At 35.3% G+C, this 13,756-nt stretch overlaps 1 protein-coding gene across 1 annotated transcript in view; it reads left to right on the forward strand.

Moving 5' to 3' along the window:
• The first annotated feature begins 1,610 nt into the window (after positions 1-1,610).
• uqcrc1 (ubiquinol-cytochrome c reductase core protein 1) overlaps positions 1,611-13,756 on the forward strand; it is a 28,286-nt gene continuing 16,140 nt past the window's right edge. The window contains exons 1-5 of the mRNA XM_077199133.1: positions 1,611-1,764; positions 5,401-5,541; positions 5,736-5,822; positions 10,624-10,753; positions 10,893-11,091. Coding sequence (XP_077055248.1) covers positions 1,702-1,764; positions 5,401-5,541; positions 5,736-5,822; positions 10,624-10,753; positions 10,893-11,091 — 620 coding nt within the window. The 5' untranslated portion in view covers positions 1,611-1,701. The remainder of the gene's footprint in view (positions 1,765-5,400; positions 5,542-5,735; positions 5,823-10,623; positions 10,754-10,892; positions 11,092-13,756) is intronic.

Raw genomic sequence — 13,756 nt, forward strand, 5'->3', positions numbered from 1 at the left:
AGAGTAGGCAGAAAGTACCTGGATGACCTACTACTTCCAGTAAGATTCTGAAGTCTGCATATGATGGACACTTTACTATCCCATGAGGCCACAAAAGAGAATTTATGAATGGCAGTAAAGAGACCTAATTAACGCTGTTAGGTGACACGATAATGACGACATGCCAAATGTAGTATGTCCAGGTTACATTCATACCACACACATGCATACTACTTTTTTAACGGTCATGAATTAATTACTTATTCAAAATAAGTTCCTACTCAAGAGAATATGCGATTTTGGATGCAACCACTGAATTACGTTTGTTGTGGTTTCTTTGACTGTACACTCTGTGATCCACTGTCACAACTGACCAGTTGAGAAACATGGTTTATTGAGTATCAGTGAAAGGACACAAGAATATCACCCTGTAAAAGACGTTCTTAAGAACTGCTGGTAATATGAATATTCATGAGTAGCCATTTTCGGATGGGATGCTAATAACGAGGCACGAAGAATGGAAATTTTTGATTATGAAATTAGTTTGACAGTGGCAATATCAGCTATACCTCCATGGTTATTCCCAATGGCATTGGTCCTTCTGCAGTTGCTGGAAGAAATAAATTACCATCAGAGAAAGATCTCATATAATTTGTTGTTGATACAATATTTAAATCAAGAGTGGGCCTATTGTAATGAAATATATAATGACGGCTCAAAAGATCCTGAATCTGGGCATACACCTGCAGCAGAAGTCATTTCATTGCTGGACTTTAAAAAAGGTAAAAGAACATCTAATTTCTTATCTGTTTACTCCTCAGAATTGATTGCTATTCTATTGTTTCATTTGCTGCAAGTTGTTATTTGCTCTTGATACTTTATCAAGCCTTATAAGCCTAATTTAAAAAAAAAAATCTGACTCAAGACAGGATATTCTCATAGACCCTGGTTAGACTTCAACACATAAAAGTCTTCTTTTGTGGATTCCTGCTCACGTTGGGGATTGTGGGAAATGAAATGGCGGATGAGTTGGCAAAAAAAGGCCAAAAGTATTCAAGAATAAATGTCAATGTCCGTCTGGGGACAGCTGGAATGAAGGGGTTAGCCTAATTAAAAAGATCATTAAGCATACATGGCAAGAGTTGTGGACACAGGAAGGAAATGGAAGACACTTATATGAAATAAATAAGGAAATGTGAGAGAAGTTTGTGGCAAAAAAAAAGGGATGACACAATAATGCCACGACTCCATATTGGACACACAGCTTTGAATTAATGACTTTTTAAAACTTGTAAACAATACAGGATTGTGGAGCAAATATGGATTACCAAAATCAGCCGAACAAGTTCTTATCAAATGGTTTGAAGAAAGATCTTAGTTCATAGAAGAGGTAAAGGCTGTAATAAAAAGGTTGACATTTAAGAACTCAGCCTATTAAAAAATAATTAAAAAGTGACCACAGCTTTATTAGAGTATTTTAAGAAAACAAGTTTAATTTAGTGCTAATCTTAATGCTAAGAGTTTAGGTGTTTTTTTGTTTCGTTTTCCTTTCTTTCCCTTCTACGTCAATGCTTCACACTCCACCCCAGTAGGTAGCGGAAATGCACCAGAGCTGGTTTGCCAACCGCCATTAAATCGAGAAGAAGAAGAAGAAAAGGAAGAAGAAGAAGAACATTTCACACAGAGGTGGTGCACAGTCTATGGGTGCACACTGTGGACAAAATGGTTGCCTCTATGTGGCGGATCAGCGGGGCAGTGAATCGAGCTCTTGTTAAAGCTGGCTATGTGAGTATTTCATGACTTTGCAATTTATTACTGGCTTTAGGAATTTCAAACATTACATTTAAGTGCGCGCGTATTAACCAGTTTATCTCCATGCTCACAGTGGCTGCCATTGGCCTTGTCAATGCCGGAGAGCTAGCTGATAGCTCGGTTAACGTTACACTGAAGGTTACATCTCTTTCTAGTGTGTGAGAGCTTTAGAGGATCAAGACACGAGTTTTTAATAGTCCTGTAAGCAAGTCACTTTGAAACTCTAGAAAGTTAGATATTGCACTTTTATGTTTCTTTTTCTTCTTGGTTAGGGTTGGGGAACATGACATTTTACCTGACAAGGTCATTGAAAACTTACGCCATCATGATATATAGAATCTTTTTCCTTTTTATATTGTTAAACTGTATACATTAACTGTATAACATAAACTTTTGTGACATTTCCCTTTCGTCAATTTTAATCAAATAACAAAAATACGTTAGATGGAGCGCTGTCTCCCCAATGCAGCATCACACAATTACAACTAAACAGCATAGAATCTGGTTTGACGAAGAGCTCATTTATTTTGACTGTTAATGAAGGACATTCAGTTAATATGTGAGTCAGTGACGTATACGAGTGTCAATAGAAGGAAACTGTTTTAAAACAAATCTATATCATAACTCATGACAGTTCTTAAAAAATGTGCTGTTCGTTCATTTTGGCTTAAATACATGTGTGTGCAGTGCATGCATCATTTAAAAATAAAGCCCACACCAACAAATTCAATTTATTTCACAGAAAACATGCTCATAACAGAAGAGTTGTAGACATATATGGAAAGTTTTTTATTTTATTTACTGTATGTATGTTTTTTTTTTTTACATTCATACATTTTTTAATTTATAGACATAAAAGAGGAAAAAGGTATGAGAGGTAAAAAGGTGTACGGGGTAAAAATAAAGTTTATAAATAAATCTGTTGCAAGAGCTCTTTTCAGTTGACTGTTTTCTGTTTCTCCTGATTATTTTTTCTTTGTATGAAAAAGAATATGAATATGAAATTGGAAGACAACAGCTTCTGTGCACTTTTGATCTGTTCTCAATTTATTAAATAATATATCCCATGAATAGCTAATTTACTGAAATGCCCTATGAATCTCTAGATTTTCTCCATAAATTCTCAGATCTCTTTTCAAGATTGTTTTCTCTAACCCTGTTTACTGTAATGCTTCTAAAGTGGTGAAGTGCAATCAGAAAACATGAATGTATGAGCACAGAAACAACATAGTATAACGTTAATATTCAGGGCACATCTATGTACAATATACTTATTTTAAAAATACTTGAGTTGAACTTATATCACTTTTTCTCTCTCCTTGTACATGATTTATGTATTTTATATGACAATAAAATAATAATAAAAGTTGTCAGTGTGTCAGAACTAGGGAACCATAGCTATTTTTATTTAATACTATTTAAAACCCTTTCATTAAGTCATTGTTACAGTGATTGAGTGAAACATTTTCTTATGTTTCATTTTAAAAGCTAACGGCTGATTTATCTGTTATCAACTTGTTTTCTTATAAAGTCCTTAATTGCTTAGACACGTTACTACTCACTGAAAAGTGTAAGCACAAAACCAGCTTGTAGGGTGATAGTTTAGATTAACCCTTTAAATGCTGGTTCCTTTTGCCTGCATTAAAGGAAAATGCATGTCTTAAGCCTTGTATTTTATAAATAAGTTTTATTAATAAAGTAAAGGCATAGAACCAGTTTATTTGTAGTGCATTGTCAATAGTTTTATATAATTAGTTTTATTAATAAAATTAACTTGGTTATAAACGTGGTTATAAATCAAACACACTTGCATGTAATAATGAAAAAATCAGTACACATACAGATCTCATCGGGCTAAACCACTTTCGTGCTCTAAGTTTTAAGCCAGTCTAAAAGGAAGTCGGCTATTTTGGTCTAAATGTGGATTTTTAGACAATTTTTAAAAAATCAGATCAGATTCCTTTTATTGTCATTGTAAATGAATACAACGAAATTCCATTTGCACTAAGTGAGGACAAATCTCAAGCAATAAATAAAAACAAGCAAATAAAAACAATATATAAAAAACAATAAAACTGTATCAGTAACATTTGTACATTTCAAGCACACTTCCAACACTCAGCTATCAGCTTGTATAAGATTTGTAAACATAAATAGATACAATTTATTGCGCAATCCCAATTTGCTTGTTGATTACATTACATTGATTACATAAAATACATTTAGTTAAATGTTTGCTCACTCATTGTATTTGTGTTTTTACAATGGGGTCATTTTTTTTTAGTTTTAAGTTTTATTTACAAAAGGAAGCTTGATTTCAATCTTTGAATTAAATTGAAAAAAGTAGCACAAATAAATACATGAAATAAAGAGAAAAGTTTAGGTCTAACAGTAGTATTCAGAAATGCTAGAAACGGAAAAAAGTAATCAAATGTAAAATAACACGGAATAGTCTTTTAGTCCTGTATAATTTGAATACATAGGCTATTAATCCTGACTCCTTACAATTAATGCTATCTTTTGTTGTTTTATATACAATAATGACAGACACATTTTAGGCTACTCTCACTTTAAGAGCTAGTGCACGGATCCAACGTTCACATGTTGCGTGTAAAGCGCAGTCCGCGCCACTTTCTCTTCTTTTAAAAAGGGCTCCCTGTTGCTAAGCAATCATGAGCCACGTTCTCAATGAAGACGAAGACGTTTCAGCAAAGGATGAGCGCGCAAAAGACGTAACGTGAACGGCCCATACGGTTTTCATTATAGTATCACATGCATTTTCTTTTTGTATTATTTTTTTAAGACATAACCGATAGTGTTTGAGAGGATACTCCCCAAGACTGGAATTTAGACAATGTTGTGTGCTTTTGACCGTTAAAGCGCTATAATTCAAGAAAAATAACTCAGTTTTGTTACCCACGAGCTGTTTGTTATGCGGGTTAAAATCGCTTGAATGTTTAAATAGGGAAGACTTAAAAAGACGCACAAATTATAAACAATAGTGACGATGCAATGGCCCGATTGTGCAAGTGACATTTCCATCAAATGTCCCGACTCCTGAAACGCGAGAGTCTAGAGTCGCCGCCTGCAGTGCAGCGCGATTGACTTGGCTTGAGAAGACGCGTCATTGGCAGAATCACTCACGCTGTTTGTGAAATTGCGTCTCACAGAAAGTTTTAAAATTACTGATTTGATCTTATAATCTGTTAGGTTACATTTACTCATAGGCCTACATGCTAGATTGAATGAATGTTTGCTGGAATTTCCCGTATTATAAACGCAAGACCTGCGGGAATGATTAAAATGGTTTACCACAATTGAATACATTGTAGTATGATTTAATATGATTCTAGCATGATTTACCAGTTTACCATGATTTACCATGTTACAGGATGATTTACCATGATATACACATTCTAGAATGAATTACCAGGATTGTGTATATATATATATATATAGCTGCGAGCAGGCAGGCCTCACTGCCAGGCCACCGGCTTGGGCCTGTCACCCTATATATATATATATATATATTATAATTTTCTCTTGCTTTTTAAAATTGATACAAGAATGAGCACCATATTCTTATGTCTATCTTTCTTTTCATTTTAGCCTCTTCTGCTGTCTCTGAGACGAGGACAGGCCTCTGTATCATATGCTCAGAGTCTGCTTGGAGTTTCAGAAACTCGGCTCACTTCCTTAAGCAATGGCTTAAGGATTGCCTCTGAAGAGACCAACCAGGCCACATGCACGGTGACTTGCTTTTTTTATAGGCTAATATAGTCTGTGTGTTCATAAAAATAACAGGAATTAAAAAAGCCTAAGTAACTGTTCTTTAACTTTTCCATTTACAAATGAACTTGTTTAACTAAAAGGAAATCAACCTCAAAAGTACTGAGCAGTGCTAACTTAAACCTTTGTGCTTTTCATTTGTCTGGCTTTTGCAGGTCGGCCTTTGGATTGGTTGTGGGAGCAGATATGAATCTGAGAAGAATAATGGTGCTGGATTTTTCCTGGAGCATATGGCATTTAAAGTATACATGATACCTTTACTCGTTCGCTCTAAATTAATGTTGTTACGAGAGCTAGGGTATTGCTGCTTCACAATATGTGTTATGATGCGTGTCAGAATTATATCACTGCATAATGCATTATAATATATTCACATCATATTAAATCTTGATTTTATTAATGTTTGCATTCAAAGGTGCAAATTCATTGAAATGACAATTATTGAGGAAAAGGGCTGGGCAAAAAAAATTTTTTTTTCCGATTAACCCTTTAAAGCCTGACACATTAAAAAAATGGCAGAAAATTATATATTTTTGGAAATTAGATGTTTATTAAGCCTTGAATCAAAATCAACAAAAAAAAAATTTGCCAACTTATTTTGTTTATGATTTTTTTGTATCACATTTGATACATCAGGCTTTTTGGGAAAGTTTTGCTTACAACAGTGTAGATTTTAGATACAAAAAATCTATTATGCCTTTAACATTTTGAAAACATAGAACATTTTAGGCAGTTTTTCTCTATTTTTTTTTTACATAGATCTTTTTTCCAGTCCTTTTATTTTACTTTGTGGTAGTCATAAAGTAGATAACATTACTACAATTTGACATTACTGTTTAGACATAAAGCACCATTAATACCTGCAGTATCAAATTTGATACACAATTTCCAACACGATTTAATTGTAATTTAACGATTAAATTATTAAGTAATTATGCATTATTTCAATTCAGAAAGAGTTAAATTAATTATATCAGGCGCAATCCAATATTATTTTTTACCTTAACAACTTGAAATTAGCCTTTATTTTCCTGCCGAAAGCGTCTGGCTTGATCCAATCGCAGCCGCCATTTTTAAAAGCTAAAAAATCACCCCTTTACTGCCTGCAGTACTGTGAAATTCCACAAGATGGCAGAATACACGTATCAAAATAGATACAACAGGTTTTCAAAGAAAGTATTGCTCTCACAGATTCAATATATGTCTTAGAAACTCGTGTATCAAATATGATACGTGCGGTTTTAAAGGGTTAATAATCTTTTAAAATGTGGTCGATTCGATATCGATTCTCAATAGCCACAAATCGATCTTTTTACGCATCTCCGCGGACATTGAACATAATGGGTGCTTCTCATTTCTTATTTGTGGATCCTCGTTTCCTTCCCTCGCTTCCTTACCGTGCGTCTTAGCTCCACCCCCTTAGGATGCTAGGGAAGGAGACACCTGTGTATCCTCGCTCATGACTCCTCAGGAAGCTTCCTCAATCCTTGTCTCCCGTCGTTTGCACGCTATTTCAAGATTAGCGAGAAGATTATATGCAGTGTTATTTTACGTTTGATTACATTATTCAAATTCTGTACTGGAAAACTACTGTTAGACCTAAAAACAAACTTAAAAGCAATTTAAAATACAATTTAATTTGTATCTTTGTTATATTGTATTTATTTATGTGTTAATTTGCCTTGCACAATTCTTTGCTCTTTTTTTATTAATGACTTGTTTTTAAAAATCTTTGAAATTTAAATTTGTAGTTTTAGCTTTGGTATCGAAATTGGAATAGAGAATTGTTAAATTTCACTGGTATCTAAAATGTTGGGTGTCTCAACCTTATTGATTACCATACAAGGATACATGGGGCAAAAACAATATTTTATTCATTTATTACTGTCTTTGTAGTGGGGCCAGTGAAAATGGAACGATTGAATTCAATGAATCGAATTGGATTGAGAATCGAATCGAATTGTGATCTTGTGAATCAGAATCGAATGGAATCGGGACATCTGAATCGATACCCAGCCCTATTGAGGATAAGTTAGTAACTATTGTTGGAAACTTTTTCTTCAGAGACCAGGAAACGTTGGGATATCTTTCAAGAAGAAGTTACTCTTTATTGAGGACTTTGCTGTTGCAATGCTGTAGTCGTCCAAGTCTAACTAAGGCAGTATACATTGTACTTTATATACCTTTCAAGAGGGAGGGATTTACATAGAGGTGAAGACACTCTGAAACAAAGCATGTAAAATGAAGGACAGGAGTCAGCCCGTTACCGGAAATTCCCCAGCCCTGATCTCATCAGCATGACAGTGTAATTCAGAGCCTTGAGATCAGAGGTGGGCACAAATACATCAAAAACTATTTTGTTACAAAATACAAATACTGGCTCATAAAATGTAACAAAATAAAATACAAAATACTGATGTGAAAAATGTATTTAAATAAAATACAAGTAATTAGTATTTTGAAAATACAAAAATACTCCCACAATAATCTTAAGTCTTTTTTTTTATTACTGAAAGGTCAATAAAACAAATAGTAGCAATAATACAAATATGAGAAATGTGTAAATTCAAAATGGCGAAGAAGCAAAATAAAAAAAGTATGGGCATTTCACTAAACCTCTACAGGGCCTGAAATAGCTCCCTCTGACGTAAATGGCATGTATAGCTAAGTTCACACCAATGGTGTGGTAAGCTGCCCTTAATAGCAAAACGTGTTTGATGTAGGCTACGTAGCCATATTATCACCGTTACTCTACTCGTGCCTTAAAGGACAAGTTCGGTATTTTACACTTAAAGCCCTGTTTTAAGATCGTTTCTGATGAAATAGAACGGTTAAGATTGAAATTTGGAAAAATGCTGCTTTCCCGAGAATTTTCGGTTTCTGTGTTAGCACCCCCCCCCCTCCACCTCCACAACCGGATATTCTTCCGTTGAGAGCTTGAATAATAGACACTCCAGCCCAGTTTGTGGCGATAATGCACCTTTGCCAATGTTTGGATAGCGCAGCCTACGATACCGCGACTGCATAACTACAGAAATAATACAATCAACCCCATTCCCGTTTCCGTCAGCGGAGTAATACCGTACCTCACAGAACATCCAATACAAGTCAATGGAGTTGGACAAAAACTATGATAAAACCTGTTGGAAAGCATCTTTTGCAGCGATTTTTGTGTAAAAATAACAGACCGAGAATTTTCGGCACAAAATCAAAATTCCATTTTAATCATAATATATATGATTAATCATATTAATCATAATATGTGTGGGTTTGTTTAACAAACGAGACTCTAACTGCCCTGAACCCGTGTGCCTTTTCCATAGTAGAATCGCAATTACTGAAAACAATAGGATTGATGATTATTTTATACAAAATCAATATTTCTCATGTAATACGTTTAAAAACGTGTAAAAACTGCAGATGGTGAACGTTATATTGTGAACGCTTTACTTGCTTAGCTTAGAGATTTCAGTGGAGTTACGACAGACGCGCTGTTTCATAATAGGTAGGGCCTATGATGTCCTTTTATGAATGACAACACAGTGCATTGGTCTCATAAGGCACAATTCAGTGTGCAATATGTGTGTGTGTAGACTGTATATTTGTCACAAAACACTTTACCTTAATGCCATTTTTAAGAGTTCAAAACTCATTCACTTCTTGGAGGGAGCCCGGTCTACAGGGTGTCACGTGATTTTCGTGCATCTAACCTGGACATTGCCATTGCCAACATCAGACCGAAAATATGGCAAAATCATTTACTATGGTGATTTTTCTTAAGTATTTAAGTATTTGAAATACTCCAAATACACTCCCTCAAAATATTTTGTTACAAAATACATTTTAATTTTTCCACACCTGCAAAATACAAATTACAAAATACACTAAAGTAATTAAATACGTATTTAAAATACATTTAATTGAAATACTGCCCTAATGAGATGCTAATCCAATCAGCCTGATTAGATCACTCAAACCTTAACATTATCATAGAGACAAAAGCCTAGCTGTTCTTGTGAAGTAACAAAAGGTTAATGTCATCATCTATGCCTCTACTGTTGAACCTAAATTAAACATTTAATATATTTGTAACACTACACTATAATAAACAATATTTTTGTAACTTTGATAGCACAGTATCTTTGTGTGAACATTTAACTTTTGGAATTGCATTAAAAAGAGATGGCATGCTTAAAGTTAGTTATATTATGCGTTTAGGACTCTTGTTCTAAAATGGCGGCATATGCCGCATCAGTTGTCATAAGAAAAACTTTCTCTGTAATATACTGTATCCCACTAAATTATATAGTTATAGTCCTAACGAAAACTATAAACTCAAAACTAAAAATACAAATCTCAAGCTATTGGGGCAAATCAGTTTTTTCAAATGAACACTCATCTTATATTTTGTATACATTTGCAATATTTACTGTAAGACGATTAGAATGAACAAATATTGAACCATAATTGAAGGAAAACTACTGTGACTGAAATATTCAACCAAATACAGTAAGAGTCGGTCAACATATTCTAATGCGAATTTCTGCTCAGTTCGACTTGTCTCGTATACATGGGAAAGAATATGGTTAAAGAAAGAGCAGCACAGGTCTCATCAGAGGCTAATGTTCTCATTGGCCTTTCTTCCCCTCCTTTTCCTCATTCACCTCTTCTCACTTGTATCGTTGTCCAATTTGAACACTTTCTACTTGGTATTCAAAGCTAAAGAACTTGTTTGTAGCCACTTTTATACATCTTAAGATTCTAACATTTGCATTTTGCTTACTAGTTTTCACATGGTGATAATTGACCTGGGCTCAGGTTGTTGCAATAATTATTGAATGTAGTACTTCCTATGAGCACATGGTGTATAATTCTGAATTTCTGTTTATAGTGATGGAAAAAAAACATGAATATTGTCTTGTGAAAATAGCCTTCCCTTTAGAATGCTTGCACACCACAACCCATTCCATTAGCCAAATAATTAAAAACCGTTTCACTAATTTGCATGCTTTCCTTCCTATTCCAAACTATTCTTGGATCAAGGGCACAAAGAAGTACCCACAGTCTGCTCTTGAACAGACAGTGGAGTCTATGGGAGCTCACCTGAGTGCATACACCTCTCGGGAACACACTGCTTACTACATGAAGACCCTTGCCAAGGACTTGCCTAAAGGTTAGAGAACAAACAACGGAACTATTAAAATAGACCCATTTCTCAAACGGACGCAGTTTATTTATACTAATGTATATTAAGATCTAAAATGGTATTTTAAGATCTCATTAATGATGTCTCTTTATTGTGTTCCCTCTAGCGGTGGAGCTGTTGGCAGAAGTAGTGCAGAGCTCATCTTTGAGTGAGGCTGAGATGGAGCAGCAGAGGAGTGTGGTGCTAAGAGAGCTGGAAGAGGTGGAAGGTAGCTTGCAGGATGTTTGCCTGGATCTGCTTCATGCTACTGCTTTCCAGGGTACTCCTTTGGGCCATAGTGTTCTTGGTCCCTCTGTCAATGCCAGGTATGCACACATCCTCCAGGATTCAAGCTATTGTATTTCATGTTTCAAATGCTTGACTGTGTGTCATTCAGATTGAAAGACGTCATGTAAATACCTCAGTCGACTGGATTGAGTTTGATCCGAATTAATTTTTGATTGGATTGAAAGGTGTGTGTGTGTGTGTGTGTGTGTAGACCTGAAATAATCCAATCAATAAGAAAAAAACCTGAGCATGTAAATGCTTATATACGACTATCTTCTTAATCTGTTTAAAAAATACCTTGAGCACATGCGCAGTGCTGTGATGCGTATATGTTTACAAGAGCCCTTTTATAAGATCTGTTTACATACGTTTGACTTTTTACAAGTTTGTTTGAATGTTTATTTACGTGTTACGAATTGGTCAGTGGAGGAGACTGATTATTTCCAAAATATTTGCAAAAAATCTCTTCTGACATATTTGTCAGCTTTCCTTTAAGGCATGTCATCAAGGTCAAAAAACGATCATGCTCGCAGTATGACTGGGGCACTGCGCTGAAGTTTTGTTCGAAATACAGAAATGCACACTCAAATGAAATGTGAAACTGCAAAGTTTAGGGTTCATATAAACAAAACTTTTAGTATCTGAAATCGAATTGGATTAATTCAGATTGATGAAAATAAGTGCCATGTAAATAGGGTTGTCAAACGTACTGGTACCAGTCGGTACTTTAAATTAAAAGTGATAAATGCTGCATTCAAGTACTGTCATTCGTGTTTGTTTGCATGATTTTTACAAGCGTTGAGCTTTGTAGCCAATCACAATCGTGCACGATTAATGCAGTTTCCATGTAATCACACTTAAAGGTGCAGTGTGTGATTTTTAGCGGCATCTAGTGGTGAGGCTACGAATTGCAACCAACAAAAGTTACGGTGGCCGACAGGAAAAGATATCATAGTCTGAGACGGCAGAGAGCAGCCAGTTCAGCAATGAGGTTTCTTTACAAGGATAAATTAAGGGATAATCCATGGCTAGCCATGCATTAAAGGATTTTAATGCACGACGTAGAGGCAAAGAACCACCCGATGCGAAGCGGAGGAATACTTTGAATTGAATTGCGTGTATACTTGAGCGTCATTAAAATCCTTTAATGCATGGCTAGCTGTGGATTATCCCGCTTATACCACGGTTATTTGCCAAGTAAAAAATAAGTTAAAGCTGTAACTGATGTTTACAGTGTAATTTTTTAACAGACGTGTAAAAATGATGGTTATTTTCTTAAGTTTCGGCTCGTTAGTTCTAGCACGCTGTCCGCTTTAAATAAAGTCGAGCCATCGGATTGCTTTTATTTGAATGAATTTATTTAATTATTTAATTTATTGAATCACATTTATTTAAATTCATTATTAAAAGAGAGAGACAAAGAACTGACAGAGTCCCCTCATTGCTTAAGCATATAGATAACTTAATGATTATTTAATGGATTTATTAAAATTATTTATGAATGACAAGCAACACTGACAGTGACAAGGCAATCTTTATTTGAACTAATCATGTAATTTATTTAAATGAATTATGTAGAGTGTGAAATAAAACCGGTGTCTCTAACCACGATTACTATATAAAGACACATTACATTTATTGAAATGCATTAAATTAAATGAAAACAAAAAAATCAAACAGTTGGAAATTTCTATAGGGGATTGTTTTACTCATTATACTAATTGATGTTAAACTCCACATTTCCATTTATCGTGAAGTTAGACATGGAAAAGGGTAGGGTTATTTCAGTTTTAGGCTTGGAGATGAAATTATGTTTGGCTTTGCTTGTTGAGGTTCTAGATGTCAGTATTTCCTCCATGCCCTCCTCTCTGACAAAGATGGGGCCCAATATGACCGCAAACTGGCCTCGCATTGGTGGCCTGTCACTGACATGATCTGGCGACTTTCTAGTCCTGCATCAGAGAGTCGTCCAACGGCAGTGCTATGCAAACTATGGTTTGTGTACATTTGTGAGATACCTTCCACCTGAACAACAAGAATTTAAAGTATACAATTTAGATTTGGAAAATAAAATTAACACCGTTTAAATTTATGGGCAAAAACGAAATATCTATTACCAACCTCTTCTACCAACCTTCTTCAACTCTGGTGAACCACATTTCGGTGCTCTTGAGTTTGCACAGAGGGCATTTTCTGCTCCGCCATTTTCTGGACACTTTGACAGATATTTTTTAAAGCTGTCCACGGGACTAAGTGGGTCGCCGGGGCTCGCAAACATAAATCCCTGTAAATTTTCCCTATCCGATGCAGTGGGATCCTTGTGGTTTTTTGTCTCTGGGTTATGCGCCAGGGTCAGGTACTCTTTCCCATTCTCGTCTTGCTGGAGAACGAAAGACTCTTTTGATAGGTTACGGTTTCCTTCTCTTCCCCTCCGTGCAAAACACAGCTGTATGTCAAACCAAACTTTTCTTACAAGTCCTGTGGGTGTGAAAGGGGAGAGTGCAGGTGCATTTCTAATTTTCTCCAAGTCAGACTCAGTAATACGCGGATGATGAACGCTGGTGTCTTTTCCATTTTTCCTGTAGCGCTTTAAAACTGATTTAAAGATGGCATTGCTTGACTTGAAGTCTTTATCACTTATAATGTTGTATTTTGTGATGTGCCGGTTTATACCTGCTCTGAGACGCATCAAACTTGCAACAC

Source organism: Siphateles boraxobius, unplaced genomic scaffold, assembly GCF_051911475.1.
Source record: "Siphateles boraxobius isolate OS27281-9 unplaced genomic scaffold, OSU_SipBor_1 41, whole genome shotgun sequence".
In the NCBI taxonomy this organism is placed as follows: domain Eukaryota; kingdom Metazoa; phylum Chordata; class Actinopteri; order Cypriniformes; family Leuciscidae; genus Siphateles; species Siphateles boraxobius.